Source organism: Rana temporaria, chromosome 12 (genome assembly GCF_905171775.1).
Source record: "Rana temporaria chromosome 12, aRanTem1.1, whole genome shotgun sequence".
Taxonomy (NCBI): Eukaryota; Metazoa; Chordata; class Amphibia; order Anura; family Ranidae; genus Rana; species Rana temporaria.
The window spans coordinates 99,870,729-99,895,513 of NC_053500.1; the positions used below are offsets into that span (position 1 = coordinate 99,870,729).

General features: G+C 44.8%; 1 protein-coding gene across 3 annotated transcripts in view; it reads right to left on the reverse strand.

The window, feature by feature from the left end:
* The window catches only part of PIP4K2B (phosphatidylinositol-5-phosphate 4-kinase type 2 beta), a 147,413-nt gene that overhangs the window by 30,521 nt on the left and 92,107 nt on the right, over window positions 1–24,785 (reverse strand). For 2 of the 3 annotated variants that reach the window (XM_040329832.1, XM_040329831.1), the window contains one exon: window positions 16,993–17,245. In XM_040329832.1, coding sequence (XP_040185766.1) covers window positions 16,993–17,245 — 253 coding nt within the window. Of the gene's footprint in view, window positions 1–13,679; window positions 13,742–16,992; window positions 17,246–24,785 lie in introns of all 3 variants that reach the window. The other variant, XR_005744364.1, reaches the window with a different exon arrangement.

Sequence of the window (24,785 nt, forward strand, 5' to 3'; positions counted from 1 at the left end):
AATATTAATGGTGAAAGTGGACAGCCCTGTCTTGTTCCATTTCGTATATTAAGATAATCCGATATTGTGCCATTTACTTTAACCCTTGCTCTTGGGTCCGCATAAAGGGCCATTACCCATCCCATCATGCGGTCCCCCAGGCCCACCCCCCTCAAGACTTCACTCATAAAGCCCCAATTCACCCTATCAAAGGCTTTTTCAGCATCCATTGAAGAAGGTTAAGTGCCCTGATGGTGTTGTCCCTTGCCTCACGTCCTTTCATAAATCCTATCTGGTCCGGGTGAACTAAGTCCCCGATATGTTCTTGTAATCGCAGAGCTAGAATTTTGGCCAGCAGTTTAGTGATCAATTTCCCTTCTAAACATTTTTTTTTTGTTTTATTTGTCTGAATTTCTCACTTCCTGAGGAGAAACAGGAAGTGAGAAATTCAAACAAAGAAAAAAACATTTAGAAGGGAAATCGAAGGAAAAGCTAAGTCAACCAACAATGCACTAGCTTAAAGGAACCAACTTAGAAAATAAAAGACGAACCTTTACAACCCCTTTAAGCTGTCATTGATGTTAAAGGGAGCAATACACGGAAATTAAACTTTTGATCAGGGTCATTTGGGAAGTTTCTGTTGCAATTATGATTTAAAAAGAGTAAACACAGTTGGTTCATAATAAATGGCTTTAGCGAAACACTAACCATAAGCGAAAACTTTTTTGTGTTATTCATACTCTGAAAAATGGCCAATAAATCTAATTCTGCCAGGGTATGCAAAGTTATGAGCACAGCTATAAATAATCAGCTATAAGGCTGGGGAACAAAATATCTAATCCACTCTGAGAATAAGACAGAAGCGATGTATATACTATTAGAGGTTGAATCTGGTACATATCAGACTCGGATCAAAATTTATCAAAAAATCGTTTAAAAAAAAAAAAAAAAAAAACTAAAACACTGTTTTACAAAATTTTCAAAAAGGATTGTAATATAAATTATGCATGACATACTCCCTTGCTATAGGCAGGTAGCTTGATACATGCTCCCTGCACCTGCTTTCACTTATGCTGCTCATACACTAACATTTTTCCATCAAAATTTTTCATTTAAGAAGATTTGTTCGATTTTCTAATTGTTAGTGAGGTCAAATCAACATTTGTTTTCAAGCATGGTGACGAGAAAATTTGATGGGAGCAGAAAACATCTGAAACTAATTTTCAGACAGTGTATGTGGTCTTCGTTCAGAAATCTTATTGTTTTTAACCACTTTAGCCCTGGACCATTTGTCAGCCTAAGAACCAGAGGTGTTTTTACAATTTGGTACTGCGCGGTTTTAACTGGTAATTGCGGCAGTCATGCAATGTTGTGCCCAAACGAAATTTGCGTCCTTTTTTCCCCACAAATAGAGCTTTCTTTTGATGGTATTTTATTTCCTCTGCTATTTATTTTTTTTGCGATATAAATGTAAAAAGACCGAAAATTTGGAAAAAAAAAATATATTTTCTACTTTTTGTTACAAGAAAAATCTAATAAACTCAATTTTAGTCATACATTTAGACCAAAATGTATTCAGCCATGTCTTAAGTAAAAAAAAGTCAATAAAGCGTATATTTATTGGTTTGTGCAAAGGTTATAGCATCTACAAACTAGGGTACATTTTCTAGAATTTACACAGCTTTTAGTTTATGACTCATTTCTTGAGGTGATAAAATGGCAGGGCAGTACAAAACCAGCCCAAATGCCCCCATTTTGGAAAGAAGACACCCCAAGGAAATTGCTGAGAGGCATGTTGAGCCCATTGAATATTACATTTTTTTTGTACAAAGTGATTGAGTAATGACAAAAAAATAAAACAAACAAATTACAAAAAGTTGTAACTAAATGATATATTGCTCAAAAACATGGCATGGGCATATGTGGAATTACACCCCAAAATACATTCTGCCGCTTCTCCTGAGTACAGGGATACCACGTGTGGGACTTTTTGGGAGCCTAGCCGCGTACAAGACCCCAAAATCAAGCACCGCCTTCAGAATTTCTAAGGGCATACATTTTTGATTTCACTCCTCACTACCTATGACAGTTTTGAAGGCCATAAATTGCCAATATGGCACAACCCCCGCCCCCCCCCCCACCAAATGACCCTATTTTGGAAAGTAAACACCCCAAGCTATTTGCTGAGAGGCATGTTGAGTCCATAGACTATTTTATATTTTGCCACAAATTGCAGGAATATGACAAAAACATTTTTTTTGCACAAAGTTGTCACTAAACGATATATTGCTCACACATGCAATGGGCATATGTGGAATTACACCCCAAAATACATTCTGCAGCTTCTCCTGATTACAGGGATACCACATGTGTGGGACTTTTTGGGAGCGTAGCCGCATACGGGACCCCAAAACCAAGCACCGCCTTTAAGATTTCCAAGGGCGTACATTTTTGATTTCACTTCTCACTATCACTCAACGCAGACAACTTTATGGGGACTAAACAAGGCTTCAAAACGTTCGCTGAAGTGGTTTATGAGGGGCCGAATTTTGTAGAGCCTATCGTATTCAGGGTCTCCATGAGGACGACAAAGTTCATTGTCGTTGAAGTGCGTGAACCGCAAGATCTGCTTGTACGGGTTGTGGACATTACAGTGGGGGGAGACAACGTGGACATTACAGTGGTGGGGGGGGAGACAACGTGAACATTACAGTGGGGGGGGGGGGGGGAGACGACGTGGATATTACAGGGGGGGGGAAGACGACGTGGACATTACAGGGGGGGGAAGACGACGTGGACATTACAGGGGGGGGAAGACGACGTGGACATTACAGGGGGGGGAAGACGACGTGGACATTACAGGGGGGGGAAGACGACGTGGACATTACAGGGGGGGGAAGACGACGTGGACATTACAGGGGGGGGAAGACGACGTGGACATTACAGGGGGGGAAACGACGTGGACATTACAGGGGGGGAAGCGACGTGGACATTACAGGGGGGGAAGCGACGTGGACATTACAGGGGGGGAAGCGACGTGGACATTACAGGGGGGGAAGCGACGTGGACATTACAGGGGGGGAAGCGACGTGGACATTACAGGGGGGGAAACGACGTGGACATTACAGGGGGGGGAAACGACGTGGACATTACAGGGGGGGAAACGACGTGGACATTACAGGGGGGGAAACGACGTGGACATTACAGGGGGGGAAACGACGTGGACATTACAGGGGGGGAAACGACGTGGACATTACAGGGGGGGAAACGACGTGGACATTACAGGGGGGGAAACGACGTGGACATTACAGGGGGGGAAACGACGTGGACATTACAGGGGGGGAAACGACGTGGACATTACAGGGGGGGAAACGACGTGGACATTACCGAATTTTGTAGAGCTGATCGTATTCAGGGTCTCCATGAGGACGACAAAGTTCATTGTCGTTGAAGTGCGTGAACCGCAAGATCTGCTTGTACGGGTTGTGCGGGTGGTGGACATTACAGTGGGGGGGGGGGGGGGGGGGAAGACGACGTGGACATTACAGTGGGGGGGGCACAACGACGTGGACATTACAGTGGGGGGGCACAACGACATGGACATTACAGTGGGGGGGGACGTGGACATTACAGTGGGGGGGGGGACGTGGACATTGCAGTGGGGGGGGGGGGGAGACGACGTGGACATTGCAGTGGGGGGGGGGGGGGAGACGACGTGGACATTGCAGGGGGGGAGACGACGTGGACATTGCATTGGGGGGGGGGGAGACGACGTGGACATTGCAGTGGGGGGGGGGGGAGACGACGTGGACATTGCAGTGGGGGGGACGACGACGTGGACATTGCAGTGGGGGGGGGGAGACGACGTGGACATTGCAGTGGGGGGGGGGGAGACGACGTGGACATTGCAGTGGGGGGGGGGGGAGACGACGTGGACATTGCAGTGGGGGGGGGAGACGACGTGGACATTGCAGTGGGGGGGGGGAGACGACGTGGACATTGCAGTGGGGGGGAGGCGACGTGGACATTGCAGTGTGGGGGGGGGGGAGACGACGTGGACATTGCAGTGTGGGGGGGGGGGGAGACGACGTGGACATTGCAGTGGGGGGGGGGAGACGACGTGGACATTGCAGTGGGGGGGAGACGACGTGGACATTGCAGTGGGGGGGAAGACGACGTGGACATTGCAGTGGGGGGGGAAGACGACGTGGACATTGCAGTGGGGGGGGAGACGACGTGGACATTACAGTGGGGGGGAGATGACGTGGACAAAACAGTGGGGGACTATATATGGTGGTGATCCGAAAAATGATCCGATCCATGACTGATCCGAAGGAAAGATCCGAACCCTGATTTTTTTGATCCGTTGCACCCCTAGCTATCTGTCATGGAGCCGCTGTCTACAGGATCATATTCCGAGCCTGAATCTGACAACGAGTGACCTCCTCCTCACTATCTGTCATGCTCAGAAATGTGTAAGCCTCTTCACTAGTGTACCTTCGATTAGCCATTTTGGGCTCTAAATTTACTGGTACAACTAGTGTGATTCACAGGTAAAAAAGCACCTGTCAGCTACCAAAAAAAAACTTAGCGATCGCAGGGATCAGGCCTGACTCTGCGAACGCTGCAGTTATGTGTTTAGTAAGTGACCGTGACCGATCGATACTGCACTTGGGTGGGCAGAGGGGCAAATGCAGGTGCTATCAGGTATCTGGGCTGATCCCGCCAACACTGTTTTTTGGAACCCTAAATGACTGGGGATGCTAGTATAGATCAGATATCTGTTCAGATACTATACCACTAAGGGAGGTGTACGCTTCGTGCGTGGGTGTTGGCACTACTGGCACTAACCTGACGCTGCCTGGGGCGACACAGACCTTGACTGACGCTAACATTTTATTGATATCACCCGCCGGGCGATCAGGGGGTTAAATCTTTATTAGGTAATAAATGGCGGGTGCCCTGACGCTATAAAAAGCAAACCAGCATCACCCGTAACATTTATACAGTGATCACTGGTGAAAGGGTTAACTAGGGGGCAATCAGGGTGTTAAAACCTTTAATTAGGTAATATATGGGGGAACCTTGACACTATATAAAAACCTGACGGTGAACCTAAATAACTAACTGGCTAACCAGCGTCACCAGTGACACCAATACAGTGACCAGAAAAACAATCGCTTAGTGACACTGGCGACGGGGTGAAAGGGGGTTAACTGGGGGGGGGGGGGGATCAAGGGGTTACACCTTTATTAGGGGGGTAGGGGGCTACCCTGGACCTAAAGCTAACTGCCCTGACTTTTTTTACAGTCACAAATGACACTGCATGCAGTGATCAGTAAGAAAATGACCACTGCAAACGGTGACACTGACTGTGGGTGCAGGGGGTGATCTCCTCGAGCATGTCATACTTACCTGCTCTGTGTAATTGCTTTGCACAGAGCAGCACCCCATTCTTGTCTTCTGGGGTCCCCCACCGCCTTCAGAGTGCAGAGTATAGAGTGCACCTATAGCAAGGTACAAACAAAACAAAAAAACAAAAACAAACAAAAAAAACTTTGCCTTTAGAATCACTTGCTTCCTTGAGTGCATAGTGTCACCTTGGCTATCTTTAAAAGCTTTAATTCCCATTATGACATGTGGGACTAAAAACTCAACTGATATTAGTCTTTATGGGACATTTCAGTTATTTTTACATTTATATATTTGAAGTTATACACCTATAATATTGTATTATCGTCACTGTGGTAATTAACACATATTTCACAGATGTCTATGCCAGCTGATGTCCCATTTCTAGAGAAAATGTGTGTTGATATAAGCGCTGCACTGTAAGAGCCCTTTCACACTGGTGCGTTTTTGCAGCATTTTTGCGGTAAAAATAGCGCTATTAAAACGCTCCCCATGCATCTCAATGGACCCTTTCACACTAAGGAGTTGCGCTGGAGGAGCGTTGAGAAAAGTCCTGCAAGCAGCATCTTTGGAGCAGCTTTTGAGCGCTGAAAAAAAAACGCTCCTCTCCATTGAAATTAATTGAAAACGCGGTAAAACAGCACTAGTTGTGGGATGGTCACATGATTGCACTGAAGTGTAGGATGCTGGGTAATCAGGAAATCCTGTTTGTAGAGAAGTATAGAAGCAAGATGGAGCTTGTCAGAGACCAGCAAGCAGAAGAAATTTCTAAAAAAATTGGCCCAGAAGGAGACCATATGAACCAGAGGAGTTCATCAACACTATGAGGGGTTTTCCTGAACTATGGGATCTCAAAAACGATCATTTTTCAAATAGAATCAAGAAAAGAAAAAGCTGGAACATGATGGCACAAAAGGCACATACCCGACTGGGAAAAGCTAAACAAACAAAAAACAAACGTGAGTACCAGAACTGCAGAACATCCCTCTTCCACTAGTCCCAAATCCCCAACCCTAATCCCGCTCCCAATAGTCCCAAATCCCTAACCCCGCTTCCACTAGTCCCAAATCCCTAACCCCGCTTCCACTAGTCCCAAATCCCTAACCCCGCTTCCACTAGTCCCAAATCCCTAACCCTAATCCCGCTTCCACTAGTCCCAAATCCCTAACCCTAATCCCACTTCCACTAGTCCCAAATCCCTAACCCCGCTTCCACTAGTCCCAAATCCCTAACCCCGCTTCCACTAGTCCCAAATCCCTAACCCTAATCCCACTAGTCCCAAATCCCTAACCCTAATCCCGCTCCCAATAGTCCCAAATCCCGCTTCCACTAGTCCCAAATCCCCAATTCCACTTGTGCCAAATCCCTAACCCTAATCCCACTAGTCCCAAATCCCTAACCCTAATCCCGCTTCCACTAGTCCCAAATCCCTAATGCCGCTCCCAATAGTCCCAAATCCCCCTTTCACTAGTCCCAAATCCCTAACCCCACTTCCACTAGTCCCAAATCCCTAACCCCACTTCCACTAGTCCCAAATCCCTAACCTTACTCCCAAATCCCTAACCCCACTCCCAATAGTCCCAAATCCCTAATTCCACTTCCACTAGTTCCAAATGCCTAACCCTAAACCCACTCCCACTAGTCCCAAATCCTTAACCCCACTAGTCCCGAAGCCCTAACCCTAACCTCACTCCCAATAGTCCCAAATCCCTAACCCCACTCCCAATAGTCCCAAATCCCTAACCCCACTTCCACTAGTCCCAAATCTCTAACCCTAACCCCACTCCCAATAGTCCCAAATCCCTAACTCTAACTCTAACCTCACTCCTAATAGTGTCAAATCCCTAACCCTAATCCCACACCCAATAGTCCCAAATCCCTAACCCCACTTCCACTAGTCCCAAAGCCCTAACCTTAATCTCACTCCCAATATTCCCTAATCCCACGTCCACTAGTCCCAAATCCCTAACCCTAATCTCACTCCCACTAGTCCCAAATCCCTAACCCTAATCTCACTCCCACTAGTCCCAAATCCCTAACCCCGCTTCCAATAGTCCCAAATCCCTAACCCCCACTCCCAATAGTCCCAAATCCCTAACCCCAATAGTCCCAAATCCCTAACCCCAATAGTCCCAAATCCCTAACCCCACTCCCAATAGTCCCAAATCCCTAACCCCACTCCCAATAGTCCCAAATCCCTAACCCCACTCCCAATAGTCCCAAATCCCTAACCCCACTCCCAATAGTCCCAAATCCCTAACCCCACTCCCAATAGTCCCAAATCCCTAACCCCACTCCCAATGCACTAACCCTAACCCCGCTCCCAATAGTCCCAAATCCCTAATCCCACTTCCACTAGTCCCAAATCTCTAACCCTAACATCACTCTCAATAGTCCAAAATCCCTAACCCTAATCTCACTCCCAATGGTCTCAAATCCCTTACCCCACTCCCAATAGTTCCTAACCCCACTTCCACTAGTCCCAAATCCCTAACCATAACCCTAACCCCACTTCCACTAGTCCCAAATCCCTAACCATAACCATAATCTCACTCCCAATAGTCCCAAATCCCTAACCCTAATACCAATAGTCCCAAATCCCTAACCCCACTCCCAATACACTAACCCTAACCCTGCTCCCAATAGTCCCAAATCCCTAACTCTAACCTCGCTTTTAATAGTCTCAAATCCCTAACCCTAATCCCACACCCAATAGTCCCAAATCCCTAACCCTAACCCCACTTCCACTAGTCCAAAATCCCTAACCCTAATCCCACTCCCAGTAGTCCCAAATCCCTAACCCTAACCCCGCTCCCAATAGTCCCAAATGCAGAACCGAAATCACATTCAGTATTGATGTTTGAAATGTATTAATTATATAATTAAAAGAAAACAAATTTACATTTATTATGTTTATTACAAGACAAAAATAATCACACAATATACAGTATGTAGTACACTCAAAATACTATATACTCCAAAAGAGACAGAAGGATTAATATATTTTAAAGTATGTTAAAATAGATCTAATAATGAATATGTTTATACCACTGTAGGTTTATAATTTGGGACTATTGGGAGCGGGATTAGGGACTATTGGGAACGAGGTTAGGGATTTTGGACTAGTGGAAGCAGGATTAGGGTTAGGGATTTGAGACAATTGGGAGCGAGATTAGGGTTAGGGATTTGGGACTATTGAGAGCGAGGTTAGGGAATTGGGAGCGGGATTAGGGTTAGGGTTTTGGGACTATTGGGAGTGGGGTTAGGGAACTGGGACTATTGGGAGTGGGATTAGGGTTAGAAATTTGGGACTGGGATTAGGGTTAGATATTTGAGACTATTAGGAGCGAGGTTAGGGATTTGGGAGCGGGATTAGGGTTCGGGATTTTGGACTATTGGGAGTGGGATTAGGGTTAGGGATTTGGGACTATTGGGAGTGGGGTTAGGGTTAGATATTTGAGACTATTAGGAGCGGGGTTAGGGAATTGGGAGAGGGGTTAGGGTTTTGGGACTATTGGGAGTGGGGTTAGGGAATTGGGAGTGGGATTAGGGTTAGATATTTGAGACTATTAGGAGCGAGGTTAGGGATTTGGGACTATTGGGAGCAGGATTAGGGTTAGGGATTTGGGACTATTGGGAGTGGGATTAGGATTTGGGACTATTGGGAGTGGGATTAGGATTTGGGACTATTGGGAGTGGGGTTAGGGACTATTGGGAGTGGGATTAGGGTTAGGGATTTGGGACTATTGGGAGCGAGATTAGGGTTGGGGTTAGGGATTTGGGACTATTGGGAGTGGGATTAGGGACTATTGGGAGTGGGATTAGGGAATTGGGACTATTGGGAGCAGGATTAGGGTTAGGGATTTGGTACTATTGGGAGTGGGATTAGGATTTGGGACTATTGGGAGTGGGATTAGGGACTATTGGGAGTGGGATTAGGGTTAGGGATTTGGGACTATTGGGAGTGGGATTAGGGAATTGGGACTATTGGGAGTGGGATTAGGGTTAGGGAATTGGGACTATTGGGAGTGGGATTAGGGAATTGGGAGTGGGATTAGGGATTTGGGACTATTGGGAGTGGGATTAGGGAATTGGGAGTGGGATTAGGGTTAGGGATTTGGGACTATTGGGAGTGGGATTAGGGAATTGGGAGCAGGATTAGGGTTAGGGACTATTGGGAGCGGGGTTAGGGATTTGGGACTATTGGGAGCAGGGTTCGGGTTAGGGATTTGGGACTATTGGGAGCAGGGTTAGGGATTTGGGACTATTGGGAGCGGGATTAGGGTTAGGGATTTGGGACTATTGGGAGCAGAATTAGGGTTAGGGATTTGGGACTATTGGGAGTGGGATTAGGATTTGGGACTATTGGGAGTGGGATTAGGATTTGGGACTATTGGGAGTGGGGTTAGGGACTATTGGGAGTGGGATTAGGGAATTGGGACTATTGGGAGTGGGATTAGGGTTAGGGAATTGTGACTATTGGGAGTGGGGTTAGGGAATTGTGACTATTGGGAGTGGGGTTAGGGAATTGGGACTATTGGGAGTGGGATTAGGGAATTGGGACTATTGGGAGTGGGATTAGGGACTATTGGGAGTGGGATTAGGGACTATTGGGAGTGGGATTAGGGATTTTGGGACTATTGGGAGTGGGATTAGGGTTAGGGATTTGGGACTATTGGGAGTGGGATTAGGGAATTGGGAGCAGGATTAGGGTTAGGGACTATTGGGAGCGGGATTAGGGTTAGGGATTTGGGACTATTGGGAGCGGGATTAGGGTTAGATATTTGAGACTATTAGGAGCGAGGTTAGGGATTTGGGACTATTGGGAGCAGGGTTAGGGATTTGGGACTTTTGGGAGCAGGGTTAGGGATTTGGGACTATTGGGAGCAGGGTTAGGGATTTGGGACTATTGGGAGTGGGGTTAGGGACTATTGGGAGTGGGATTAGGGATTTGGGACTATTGGGAGCGAGATTAGGGACTATTGGGAGTGGGATTAGGGATTTGGGACTATTGGGAGCGAGATTAGGGTTGGGGTTAGGGATTTGGGACTATTGGGAGTGGGATTAGGGACTATTGGGAGTGGGATTAGGGTTAGGGAATTGGGACTATTGGGAGTGGGATTAGGGTTAGGGAATTGGGACTATTGGGAGTGGGATTAGGGTTAGGGATTTGGGACTATTGGGAGTGGGATTAGGGTTAGGGATTTTGGGCCTATTGGGAGTGGGATTAGGGAATTGGGAGCGGGATTAGGGACTATTGGGAGTAGGATTGGGATTAGGGAATTGGGACTATTGGGAGTGGGATTAGGGTTAGGGATTTGGGACTATTGGGAGTGGGATTAGGGTTAGGGATTTGGGACTATTGGGAGCGGGGTTAGGGATTTGGGACTATTGGGAGCGATATTAGGGTTGGGGTTAGGGATTTGGGACTATTGGGAGCGGGGTTAGGGATTTGGGACTATTGGGAGCGGGATTAGGATATAGATACTTACGTTGCAATGCTCATCCGAGTGCAATTTCTGAACTTGTCTGGGTTCACTCTCAAGTCCTCATATAGCAACGCAAAGCTCCATAAACCACATCTTCTTTCTGTACCTTCTCACCTTCACGAGATACCAGGAAGTAAACAGGAAGTGATGTAGAGGTGGCGGTTGTCCTTTGACGCCAATGCTTCAATAACGCTTGTAAAACGCTATTAAAACGCCCGCAGCGTTGTGGTAATTTTACCGCGAATGCGGTAAAAACGCAGTGTTTTACCGCTTTAACGCTCCGCTATAGGCGTTTTCAGTGTGAAAGGGCTCTTATGATTTTAGGTTGCAATAGTAGCCATGAAACCTTTTGGTCTCTGGAACCAAACACCCCCCCCCCCCCCTCATTTAAGGCTTGGGGTCTGGATTTAAAGGCTTGAGGCTCCAGCAATCTTTTCTGAAAATAATAATTTTTTGCTTTGCACCCAAGGACCCATTCTTGGTTACAGATGAGGATTAGTTCTGTCACCTCTTTAAAGTGGTAGTAAACCCTCATTTTGATTTGTACCTACAGGTAAGCTTATAATAAAGCTTACCTTAGGTAAAAAGATTATATCCTAAATGTGCACCATTTACAAGTTATTCTAGCAAACAGCAGGTAACATCATTACTACCGCTTTAAAAAGGCAAGGGTGCCCTTACCTCTCAAATATATAAAGAGAATTGCCAAAGAGGCGTTTGCCTCAAAAGGCATACATTCCAACTATTTTTTTAAGAGGAGATTTGCTGGCCAGAAAAGGGCAGGAGAGGGTAAAGTCACAAGAGCTCCTGTAGACATAAACCTAGACTGATTACAGCTGTACCGCCATAAATCCGCACCCAGGGACATAAGAAAAGAGTTTCCAATCACATAGGGGAAGTCCCCCCCTACAGCCCGCAAAACAAGGGAACAAGCACAGAAGGACCAACACAAAAGGGGCAACAAATGCTTCCTAGAGCCAGAAGACTGTCTTCACCATGCCCACATTAGGCATAACCTCTGCAGTGTCTTTAGAGACTGGGCTCTGCAACAGCATACTACGGACCTGGACCTTTACAGTACCCTGCCATCTAAATCAAGCAATACAACGGTCTGCCAAGGTGTGTGCCAAAACATGGGATTCAGTGCAGGCTAAACTTACAGTCCTTACCTGTTCTTCTATATGGGGTCAAGGTACAGCACCTTTAACCTCCTGGGCGGTGTTCCCGAGTCTGACTCGGGGTGAGATTTTTGGGCAAGGATCGGTAACCCCGAGTCAGACTCGGGCTCGCCTCGCTGGATGTACAGGGAGTTTCACTTACCTTGTCCCTGGATCCAGCGATGCCACCGCGCTGTGTGAGCGAGCAGGACCTCGCTCGATTCACACAGTGCCTCCGTGTGACGCCGATCTCCGTTCCCTGCGACGTTACGACGCACGGGGACGGAGAACGGCGCCAAATTCAAAAAAGTAAACAAACACTATACATACAGTATACTGTAATCTTATAGATTACAGTACTGTATGTAAAAAAAACACACCCCCCTTGTCCCTAGTGGTCTGTCCATTGCCCTGCATGTCATTTTATATAATAAAAACGTTTCTTTCTCCCTGCAAACTGTAGATTGTCCATAGCAACCAAAAGTGTCCCTTTATGTCAAAAATAGTTTTAGATCAGCTAAAAAACAGCGATAATAAATTATAATCACTTGCAGAATTGTGCGATAGCGATTTGTGGGGAAATTCGTCATAAAAAAAAAAAAATAATGACAGCAACAATTCTGCAACTGAGCAAATTTCAGTGATTTTGATTTGATTACATTATTGAATAATTTTTATTATAATTATATTATTATTTGTTATATTGATTTATAATTATTTATTATATTATAATTTATAATTTTGTTTTTAAAAAAATTTCATACCCGGGATGCCTATTAGAAGCTTGTTTGGTCAGATTTAAGTGAGTTATTTCTAAAAATGACAGACCTACAATATAAAACGCCAAATTTCCTTGCAAATAATGGTACCGCTTTCAGCATGTTTTTTCTGAAAGAATCATACCGCCAGGGAGGTTAAGAATCAGTAATCCATAGGTGCCAACCCAAACAACTGTAGAGCACTGAGGCTAAGCATCTCAATGGAGTAAAAGTGCGCATTACAAAACCCCTCTCAGAGAGAGACGGGTCCATCAACTACAAACACTAGCAAAAAAGTTAGGCAATGCCAAGAGTGGGAGGGGTTATCCTGGGTGGTGTCATGTCTTGCCAATTGCCAGTGTCCTGGAAGTAGAGCCTGACCCAACAGTCTAAGCATCATCTCTCCCCTTACCCTGTGATGTCAGATGAAGAAAAGATAATTAGGCTCTGGCACCCCGAGAAAACGCAAGAGGCTTGCGAGACCGATTTAGAGGTGAGCAGTTTGGCTGCCCAAGTAGCCAGAGTACATGCATTATTAAAAGGAGCGTCACTGTAGACAAAGCTGAACACCAGGCAGATATAAAAGGCACCCATTATTGCGACTCTGTAATCATTAAATGTATTCTTTAAAAGCAAGCTGTGCAAATTACTAAAAATTTAACTGATCAGCCTCTTGCAGTCAATTGTACAGTCTGTACAGGAGAGCTGAGTAAGGAAAAAAATCAGCAAAAGGAGATAAGTGCCCTGCAGTGCTAAGGGGTCATGCTGATAAGAGGAGAGAACAGAGTGGCAGAGATGACTTCAACAGTTTCTGCTGCTCATTTCACTGTCTAGTCACAGGGTGGGGGTGAAATTGAAGCAGAGAAAATAGAAGCTACACTAACCGATAACAATGTTTCCACAAAGTGTCCATGACAGCACAGCAGGAGATAGGGAATCCACCCACCTAAAAAAGGGACAGGAAACAGAACAGCATAAATTTGTAACTCCTCCTAAACTACCTTACTTAAAAAAAGGAAACAATTTAGGTAACAAAAGGAACACAACAGAAGGAAAGTAATTAGCTTGTATGGTTATTACTACTACATGTGGAAGCATTGTTACCGGCCAGTGTAAATTATATTTTACCCCATGCTCCATAACAACGAAGCACAAGAAACAGGACAGCAGTAAGAAAAAAAAAAATGCCCAAAATTGGCCAGTATATGCTGTAATGTCCAACTGGTAATCTCTAGGTGGAGTTTGACCTAAATGGCTACCTGGCAAATCTGCTTTAGTGGCACTGAAGGCAACAATGCCCAGGAAGCTGATCTTTTGGTTGTGTGTGCTTTAACAACCATGTTTATTAAAGGCAGTATAAGCCAAAGAAATCAAAACTTGTTAGGACAAAGGCTGGATATTCATAGACACTGGTTATAGGCTTCTAACTTCAGGCGATTGGACACTGGCAAAAAGGTTGATATTCCCCTCCAGCATCCCCCCTAAAACCCTACTCCAACTCATGAGAAATGCAGAGCAACACAAAAAGAGAAAGGTAAATTGTGTCCTGTACTGTACGCCAAAATATGGACTTTATGGACAAGTCAAATCTATTTTAATGCTCACACTAAATTATACAGTACAGACACAGGGTGGATATTCATAGACCCTGGGATGTCCCCTAGGCAGCAATCAGAAAGGTGGGCAACACCAATGGGCGCAACAAAAAAGAGACGCGTTAAAGACTTGACTCAAGAGTGCTATCGAATGAGCCTATGCGGCCAAAAGCTGCATCTGCATGGATCTACCTGGAGAAGTTGGAGAATGTATTGACTTTAGACCAGGTTGCAGCTTTACAAAACTGTTAAACAGATGCTTGATGCTGAATGCCCATGAAAGGCCCGCCTATCTGGTTGAGTGAGCATGTAAGGGTACTAGAGGTACCATTTCCTTAAGAGTATAAGCTATAGTGTACTTGGAAGCAGGGTCTTTTTTGGGACCCTGCTGGCAAGACCCAATCTGTTTTTAAAGCGGCGTTCCACCCAGGATTGGAACGTCCGCTGATCCGGTTCCTCCCGCATATCCATCGAATCCAGGTATTTGCTCCCACTTCCAGTGAAACAGCGTCGCAGAACCCGCGGCGAAGGACGCCATGTCCGCCCCCCCCCCCCCACAGGTCCCAGAAGACAGCATGGACCATTCAGAATGTGCAGTGCGACTCTCGCATGCGCAGTAGGGAACCAGGCTGCAAAGCCGCAAGGCTTTGCTTCCTAATTTCCTTACTGAAGATGCTGGTTCCTCCACCCGGAGCCGAGGGACAGGTCGGCTTTGGGTGAGGACATCGCGGGCGCTCTGGACAGGTAAGTGTCCTTATTTTAAAAGACAGCAGCTAAAGTATTTGTAGCTGTCGACTTAAAAAAAAATAAATAAAAAAAAACTCCGCTTTAAGATATAGGCTGCCACTACATCCAAACAACGGAGAAGAATTTCTTTGGGGGGTGTGTCTCAGAAATGGGCAACCCTGGATGTAGACAAGCTTGACCAATTTATTTGCTTCACCAACAGATGTGCCTGCTGGGAGCGCTGTATGAACTGTATGTAGCATTAGCAACAAATAGCAAATAGCAACAAACACTGTTTTTTCTGGAGACTTCTCTGTACTGTTCCCAGAACAAAATCAATTCATTCACAGGAAGCTTAAAGGGGTTGTAAAGGATTTTTTTTTTTATATATAATAAGCATCCTTTACCTGCAGACATTCCTCTTTTTTAACTTCCTCATTGTCAGTTTTTGCTCAGAAGTTGCTCTATTTCTTCTCTGTTCACTTCCTGCTTGTCTGATTTTACTGACCACCATGATGGGAGGCTTTACTACGGTGGTCAGTAATGTGCTCACCCCCTCCTGGGAACTACATCTGTGCGGCAGGACGCTCTCTACGTGTTAGAGACTTCAAGGGAGGTGAGAATTACTGGGCATGCCGCAATTCATACTGGGAAATGTAGTTCTTACATGAACGAGTGATGCAAACCAGGAAGTGAATGAGAGAACAGAAACTAGAATGCCGGAGGTGATATAGATGAAGGAATTTAATAGGTATTTACTCTTTTTTTTAAACAGAATCATTACACTATTCTGTCTGTCTACCTTGCAGACATTAATTTTAGGCAAACATTTTTTTTCCTTTACAACTCCTTTAATCCAGATTGTCCATTCCGTCTGCTAGAGAAAACAATTTAGAGGCTTCCGAGCAAAGCAGAAGTGAGGAGGCAGGAGGCTAGAAGCCTTCCACAGCCTCCTCTAACACTGCTTGTGGGGAAGAACACCCCTCCAGGCTCACCTGCCCTCTGCATATCCATAACAAAGCATGTGCTTCCACTGTGGAGGCTCTCAAAATTTGGAGAAAGGACTGCAGATAATACTGGGGTGCTGTGAAGTGGCTCTGCAGCTTATGCATGTATTTGCAAATGTGCGCAAACTAACCCCGTTTTTAACACAGATGGGATCATTTGGTTGGTTGCAGACTAGTTGGTAAGTTAAGCTGGGAATGTTCTTGGTTTTGTGACATGCTTTGCCCTTCCATGTACTTCTCGCTGCAAAGGCCATAGGTCGGGGAAGAGGCCATTTGTTTGTAAGGGTGAGGGTATTCCCCTGTGGGGTACTCACAGAGTAGGGAGCGGAATATAGGGTGAGCATGTCTGGAAGAAGTATGCAGTAACCCAGGTGTAGACTGTCCAGTAGAAAATTCCTCTTGATGAAAGGTCAGAAAGAAGCTCCTGAGTACCTTATAAGAGTTTTAGACAGAAGTGGTGTAAAAAGGCGAGACCAGTAGTATGAGGTCAGAACTGTCAGCGATAAAGGGTGATCCTGTCCATAATGCTGGGCTCTACTTAGAGTCCAAGCTTCACTTCTCACAGTGGACATAGAGCCGAAGGGGTCTTTAGGGTCTGGGTTTCATAGGGATGGACCAGAGCCCTGGATCTGTATAACAGCATACATTTTTCCTTTGAGTGGCTTCTAAACTTTGTTGTTTACTGAAGACTCCAGATAGTGAGTGGCAGAATTGTAGGTCTATTTTTTCAGGTTCCTTTTACTAGCAGAATCACCAGGTGAAAGGTGAACTTGAAATAAGAAAACTGCAACCATCACATCTAAAGACTGGCAAGCTATGATGTATTAGCATTTTTGCTCTTGGGTTTAAATATACTTTAGTGTACTCACTTTCATGGCTCTTCATTGCGTAAACATCCACAGATGGGTCAAATTCCCCTGGTCCAAAGAACCGAGGAAAGTTAAGGGGGTTTCCAGGGCTGTCTGGAGGAGTGCCATATGAGCATATGGGGATTCCAGTGCCATCTTCACATTCTTCCTCCTCAGCCCTTTCTTCTACTTCCATTTCCTCCTGCTCTGCCCGATCCACATCATGCAAACCAACTAAGAGGCTGTAATCCATTATCTTCAAAACAGAGAGGAACTAAATTTGGAAAGAAGGAAAACGGATTATAGGTGGTTTTGCACCTAAAGTACTGTTGGATAGGCAAAAAAAAAAAAAAAAAAATCATAATAGAATAATCATAATACATTTGGGAAATTCCTAAACACTGAAGAGAAAAGTCTAACGGAATTTTTAAGATGTCAACATTGTAATTCAAAAGATAACAGCATCTGCCGTGCCAAGGAGGAGGTGTAACAGCAGTGATTACATCATATCTCTCTACTCTCTCTACAGTAAAAGGAAACTACAGTTTACAACCACTGGGAATTGCAGTGAATGTAGGCAGGTACAGTAGGCCTGTTCATGTTGAATGTGTACTCGCCCACTTTAACATAAATCACGCCCCTTCACTCTTCAGCCACACTGCTCAGCACCACACAGCAGTACAGTTAGGCGACAATCTTATAAAATGTAAAGCATGCATGTGCAAAATGTTTATTTCCAAAATAAACATTTAAATTTGATCTCCTCTAGATTTTCCGTTTTTGGCTATGGTTGCGATCTTCACATGCAAAATCTATCCCTACAGCCACAACAGGAGAAAAAAAATGAACTGCCCTTACACGATTTAATCATTAAAAAACTGTAGACACATGGCCATAATTACAGTACACATTATACCCACTGTTTCAGTTTTATATATATTCCTCCTCCTGTAGCTTTGAGATACAACAGCATTCAGTGTAAGTATGTGAGCACATCCATAGTTACAACACAGAAAGAGCAGGGACATGCTGCTTCACACTGGCATGAGGCACAAGTAAACATTGGCATGCGTTTAAAAAAAAAAAAAAAAAAAGCAGCACTACCTTACTAATTTAACAATAATGGTGGAACCCCAATGTATAAAGGGTCACTGGCGCAAATTTTTTTTTTTAAATTGGATACCAAGGAGCTGCTGCAATAATATGTGCACCTCGAAGAAGTGTAAAAAATATAAGCGAAAATGTGTTACTGCGCCAATCCCATCATAGTAAAGTGAATTATATTTAACCACTTAAGCCCCGGACCTTTAGGCAGCTAAATGCCCAGGCCAGGTTTTGCGATCCGGCACTGCGTCGCTTTAACAGACAATTGCGCGGTCGTGCGACGTGGCTCCCAAACAAAATTGGCGTCCTTTTTCCCCCACAAATAGAGCTTTCTTTTGGTGGTATTTGATCACCTCTGCGGTTTTTATTTTTTGCGCTATAAACAAAAATAGAGCGACAATTTTGAAAAAAATTCAATATTTTTTACTTTTTGCTGTAATAAATATCCCCCAAAAACATATAGAACATTTTCTTTCCCTCAGTTTAGGCCGATACGTATTCTACCTATTTTTGGTAATAAAAAAAAAAATCGCAATAAGCGTTTATCGATTGGTTTGCACAAAATTTATAGCGTTTACAAAATAGGGGATATTTTTATTGCATTTTTATTAACTATTTTTTTTTTTACTACTAATGGCGGCGATCAGCGATTTTTTTCGTGACTGCGACATTATGGCGGACACTTCGGACAATTTTGACACATTTTTGGGACCATTGTCATTTTCACAGCAAAAAATGCATTTAAATTGCATTCTTTATTGTGAAAATGACAGTTGCAGTTTGGGGGGCGCTGAACGTGTTAGGCTTCACCTAGTGTGTGTTTACAACAGTAGGGGGTGTGGCTGTAGGTCTGACGTCATCAATTGTGTCTCCCCTATAAAGGGGATGACACGATCGATGCGCCGCTACAGTGAAGCACGGGAAAGCCGTGTTTACATACGGCTCTCCCCGTTCTTCAGCTCCGGGGAGCAATCGCGACGGAGCGGCTATAAACGAATAGCCGCGCCGTCGTCCCGGATCGCTCCCCGAGGTAAGCCGCCCGCCGCGGAGGGGGTCCCGATCGGACCCGCGGAAAGGCAAGGACGTATATATACGCCCATCTGCCTGTCCGTGCCATTTTGCGGACGTAAATAGTCGTGCGGCGGGCGTTAAGTGGTTAAAAGTGCTATAAACTCAATCCCCTAAAAAGACCCCCATAAATATAAAATAAGTGTTCAATATTATACAATATATACAGAATGTTTGGGGGAAAAAAAATATATAAAATATATATATGAAACGTCTCTGGAAAGTATCAAAAGTTAATCCAACATGGAAAAAATTCGAATGAATTCCAATTCAAATAAAGATCGAAAAGTCCAATGCTCATGGTGCTCCTTGTAGTGGGTATATGGATAAACGTGAAATTATTCTTCCCCTAAAATGGACACTCACCAGACCCAGATTAACAAAACGCCTCAAAGTATTCCTTTCCTTATAGCCACTAGAGCAATCCTCCTCCCTTGTGTTCATAGGGTTCATGATGGTGCCTTAATATCTCAAAAACAAGGGATTCGTCATAGTGCCGTCAGGTGGCACAATGGCACAATCACACACCCCCCCCCCCCCCCCAGCACAATCACCATCTAAATCCATTATTCCAGTCCGGCAGCAGGACCCGTTCACATGTTCTGCACCAGGCCTTCTTCCTGCCCTTACATCAGAGACCTCTGCAGACTGATGCAAGGGGAACTGTTGCAGACTCTGGTGTAAAGTTTAACTAAAATTATACATAGTTAAAATATTGAGGAACATAACCAGTGTATAATTTATGGGATTTTGGAATAAATGCATATGCATCGTTGTGATTAATATTCAAACACGCAAAAAAAAAAAAAAAAAAGTATAAATACATTTTAAGCATGCATGATCATTTTGGGGCTCTATATTTTTTTAGCAGCACTGCACTTTAAAAAAATCATAGTGGTGTGGAAACACATGTCACTGCTGGCCAGCTGCTGTTACATGTATTTTTGTATGTAACAGATTAAATGTTACAGAGTTTCAACCACTGAAGTTATTATAAAATAAAGAAACGTAGCACTACACCCATACACTGTATTGAAAAATTGGCTAACTGTCCACACGCAGACCAATCTTTAAGACTCCTTTCAGACTGAGGCACTTAAAAAAACTGCCTAAAAACCACTGAGCGTTTTTTCTGGAGTGAGGAGTTAGCAGTGTGCTTTTTTTGAAGGTCACGTGACTCAAAAAACGGCTGCAATAACCATTTGGAGGTGCTTTTGAAGCTCTTAATATTCATTTCAATGGAGAGGGGTGCTTTTTGTTTAGCTCTTCAAACATGCTGCTTGCAGGAGTTTTTTCACCTCTCCGCCAGCGCACTGCCCCAGTGCATTCATCGATTTTTTTTTTTTCTTTTAACCAACAAAATTTTATTTAGTTTGCAGAGGTACAAGGCATACAAAGTCCCCTCGACATTGCAAGGACAGATATGTAAAAAATAGAAAAATAACCAATACATACAAAGCATCTATAATCTGGAGGTAGCCCCCCCCCCCCCCCCAAACATTTCAAACATCACCCTCCTGGCACTTATCACAATCCACGCCTCACCCAACATTGATGCCCAATAGCCTATCCATCACCAAGTCCACCGGGGCCAGACCCGGTACATCCAACCACTTTGCCCACAACTTCTCAAACTTGTGGGGATTATCCCTGTGTTGATATATCACTTTCTCCATTCTCAACACTGTCCCAATATTAGCAATCCATTCAGCCAGGGTCGGAGGAGCCTCAGCCTTCCAGTGAACCATAAGCTTTCTTGCCTGGAATAGAACCCTCTGTATCGCTTCTCTGTCCGCCTCCTCCCATTCGTACTCCTCCAGAGCCCCCAAGAGACATGCCCTCGGGTCCTGTGGAAGAGCCACGCCAAATGCCGAGTTGACGGTACTCACAACTCCCGCCCAATACGTGTGGAGCTTTGGGCATCTCCACAGCATATGGATCAGATCTCCATGGTCTCTTACACCGTGTACAGGTAGGGTCGAGCTGCGGATTCATCTTATGGAGCCTGTGTGGGGTATAATAGGTTCGCAACAGAATATACAACTGGGTGAGCCTTTGTGAAACATTCAACGAGCACTTGCTTACTGCCTGAAAGATTTCCTCCCATTGTTCACCATCCAACTCCCCCGCGTCCGTCTCCCACCTTTCCCTTATCTTCAGGGGATGCTGCTTCATCACATACTGCAGCAGAATGGCATAGCACTGGGAAAAAAAAGACTTTTGACGTCCCAGCATCCCCCAAAAGATCAAAAACAGGGGTTGGCGACAGGCACCACTCCGAGGAGCGACCCTGTGCCGCCACTGCGTGTCTCAGCTGTAAATATAGGAGAGGTACATTGACTGCGGCAAGCCAAACGCCTCCCGCAGTGCAGAGAACGTGCGTAACACTCCATTACGGAATATGTGTGTAATCCCATACCGTTTACACCTGGTCCCCGATTGTAGCTTGGCCAGTTCTGTGTATGTGCCATTTTGCCATATAGGACTGTATTTTGTAAAGCCTTCCTCATTCTGAACATACTTGACCTTGTTCCATACCTTCTGGATTAGACTAAAAGTAGGAAGCTTCTTATGCGGTTTAGCAAAGGCTTGCGCCTCCAACGCCCCAGGGATCGGACTTCTGCCCACGGTGTGTTCCAGAAGCTTCTGAGCGGAGGATCGCACCGTCGGCCGAAACATACCGACCAGCTGCTGCATCTGGGCCGCTAAGTAGTATAGCCAGGGGTTAGGCAATGCCAATCCCCCGCCATCTTTAGGTCTCTGCAGGTGTTCCAATTTAATCCTAGGAGTCCTATCCTTCCAGATGAGACCGCGAAAGATACTGTTCACTGTATGAAAAACCTTTAAGGGGATAACCATGGGGGTGTTGTGAAGAAAGTACAGCAGTTGCGGCATGAGTATCATCTTGATTAGATTCACCCGGCCTGCAACCGACAGGAGCAGGGCCTTCCAAGTTTTAACTTTGTCCCTAAACCTCAGTAACAAGGGAGAGATATTGAGATGGATGAAATCTCGTGGCCTAGCCGTGATCTGTACCTCTAAGTACTTAAAGGATGAGGTAATAGGTATGGGGCATACGGGGTTAATAACCTGCGTGTCATCGCCATCCAGCAAAAGCAATGCCGACTTCGACCAGTTTATAAGCAAGCCAGAGAATTTTCCAAAGTCTGAAATTGCCATCATAGCCTCCCTGAGGGAGGTATCCGTGTCTCCCAGTAAAAGAAGGGCATCGTCAGCGTATAACATCACTTTTTCCTGCATGTCACCATAACAGAATCCAGTAATGCGGGAGTTAGCCCTAATACTAATGGCCAGCGGCTCGATAGCCAAAGCAAAGGGAGGGGGAGAGGGGACATCCCTGCTGCGTCCCCCTCCTCAATGCAAAGCCGCCCGACAAGGAGCATAATGTCCTTATTGCCGCCTGCGGCTGGCTGTACAGCAATCGCACCCAGGAAATATAAATAGGGCCAAATCCAAATTTCTGCAGCACAGTCCAAAGATAGTTCCAATCTATGCTATCAAACGCCTTTGTAGCATCTAAGGACAGCAGTGCCCTGCATTCATCGATTTTAATGGCAAGCAGTTTTCGTGACCTTTCAGACGCCTTTTTTAAAACGCAAAATCGCTTAAAAAAAAACTCCTCAGTGTGAAAGGAGTCTAAGCAATATCGAAATTGACAAAAAGTGCAAAGTACAGCATACAGTATAAAGTGTTAATTCTCTATACACAGACCAATCCGTAAATGAAGGCTCAATCTTTAATCAATCATATTCCAAAAATCTGATTCAAAGTGCAAATTGTCCATACAGTGGCCAATCTGTAAAATAATGAACGACCTTTAATTGCAAATAAACATTTGTAAACGGTGTCCAAAATAGTTAACTCCTGTGATCTCACTCCAAGGTGAGTTTCTGATTTTCACACTTCGGAAATATTTCACACACACACACACACACACACACACACACACACACTCTATAAAGTGAACACCAACACCTCCAATCTTGAGCAAATATAAATAAATCAACAAGCCACTTACCGAAATGAATTGACCATTAAATGTAGCATGGTCAAATAGCGCTTTATATAAACAATGCCTTCAGTAGGAGCCAGGTTTTGATACCGCTCACCAAAGCAGATCAAAATAAAGCACATAGTGTAGTATTTAGAAACAAACTTATTAAAAATAAAGTGTACACTCACATTAAAAATAACACATAAAAAAAACTCTTTCCTCCATCCAACCAGGCAGACTCAGAAGCCGATCCAAATCTCCAGTAACTGTGTATGACGTCACCTCACGACCAAATGAACTTTATATTTTCAAACGATTGAAGATTGATCGTTCACTCACTGATCGGTCTGTGTATGGATAATTAGCACTATATGTTACACTTTGCACTTGTCAAAATTTGGATATTGCTTACAGGGTGGCCAGTGTTTTGGGACAGTCTGTTTTTCAGTGTTTAATCACAAAAAATATATATTTTGATTAATTTAGGTTTTCAATATAGTGTATGGGTATAGCCTTCCTTTAGCTACAGTGGGGCAAAAAAGTATTTAGTCAGCCACCATAGTGCAAGTTCTCAGACTTAAGATGGGAGGCCTGTAATTGTCATCACAGGTATACCTTAACTATGAGAGACAAAATGTGGAAACAAATCCAGACAGACAAATCACATTGTAGAAAGAATTTATTTTCAAATTATGGTGGAAAATAAGTATTTGGTCAATATCAAAAGTTCATCTCAATACTTTGTTATATATCCTTTGTTGGCAATGATAGAGGTCAAATGTTTTCTGTAAGTCTTCACAAGGTTGTCACACTGTTGCTGGTATGTTGGCCCATTCCTCCATGCAGATCTCTCCTAGAGCAGTGATGTTTTGGGGCTGTCGCTGGGCAACACAGACTTTCAACTCCCTCCAAAAGTTTTCTATGGGGTTGAGATCTGGAGACTGGCTAAGCCACTCCAGGACCTTGAAATGCTTCTTACGAAGCCACGCCTTCATTGCCTGGGCAGTGTGTTTGGGATCATTGTCATGCTGAAAGACCCAGCCATGTTTCATCTTCAATGCCCTTGCGTATGGGAGAAGGGTTTGCACTCAAAATTTCACTATACATGGCCTCATAAATTTTTTTATGTACACGGATCAGTCGTCCTGTTCCCTTTGCAGAGAAACAGCCCTAAAGCATGATGTTGCCACCCCCATGCTTCACAGTAGGTATGTATAGTGTTCTTTGGTTGCAACTCAGCATTTCCTCTCCTCCAAACACAACAAGTTGTGTTTCTACCAAACAGTTCTACTTTGGTTTCATCTGACCATATGACATACTCCCAATCCTCTTCTGGATCATCCAAATGCTTTCTAGCAAACCTCAGACGGGCCCGGACATGTACTGGCTTAACCAGGGGGACACATCTGGCACTGCAGGATCTGAGCCCCTGGCGGCATAGTGGGTTACTGATGGTAGCCTCTGTTACGTTGGTTCCAGCTCTCTGCAGGTCATTCAGTAGGTCCCCCCCGTGTGGTTCTGGGATTTTTGCTCACCGTTCTTGTGATCATTTTGACCCCACGGGGCGAGATCTTGCGTGGAGCCCCAAATCGAGGGAGATTATCAGTGGTCTTGTATGTCTTCCATT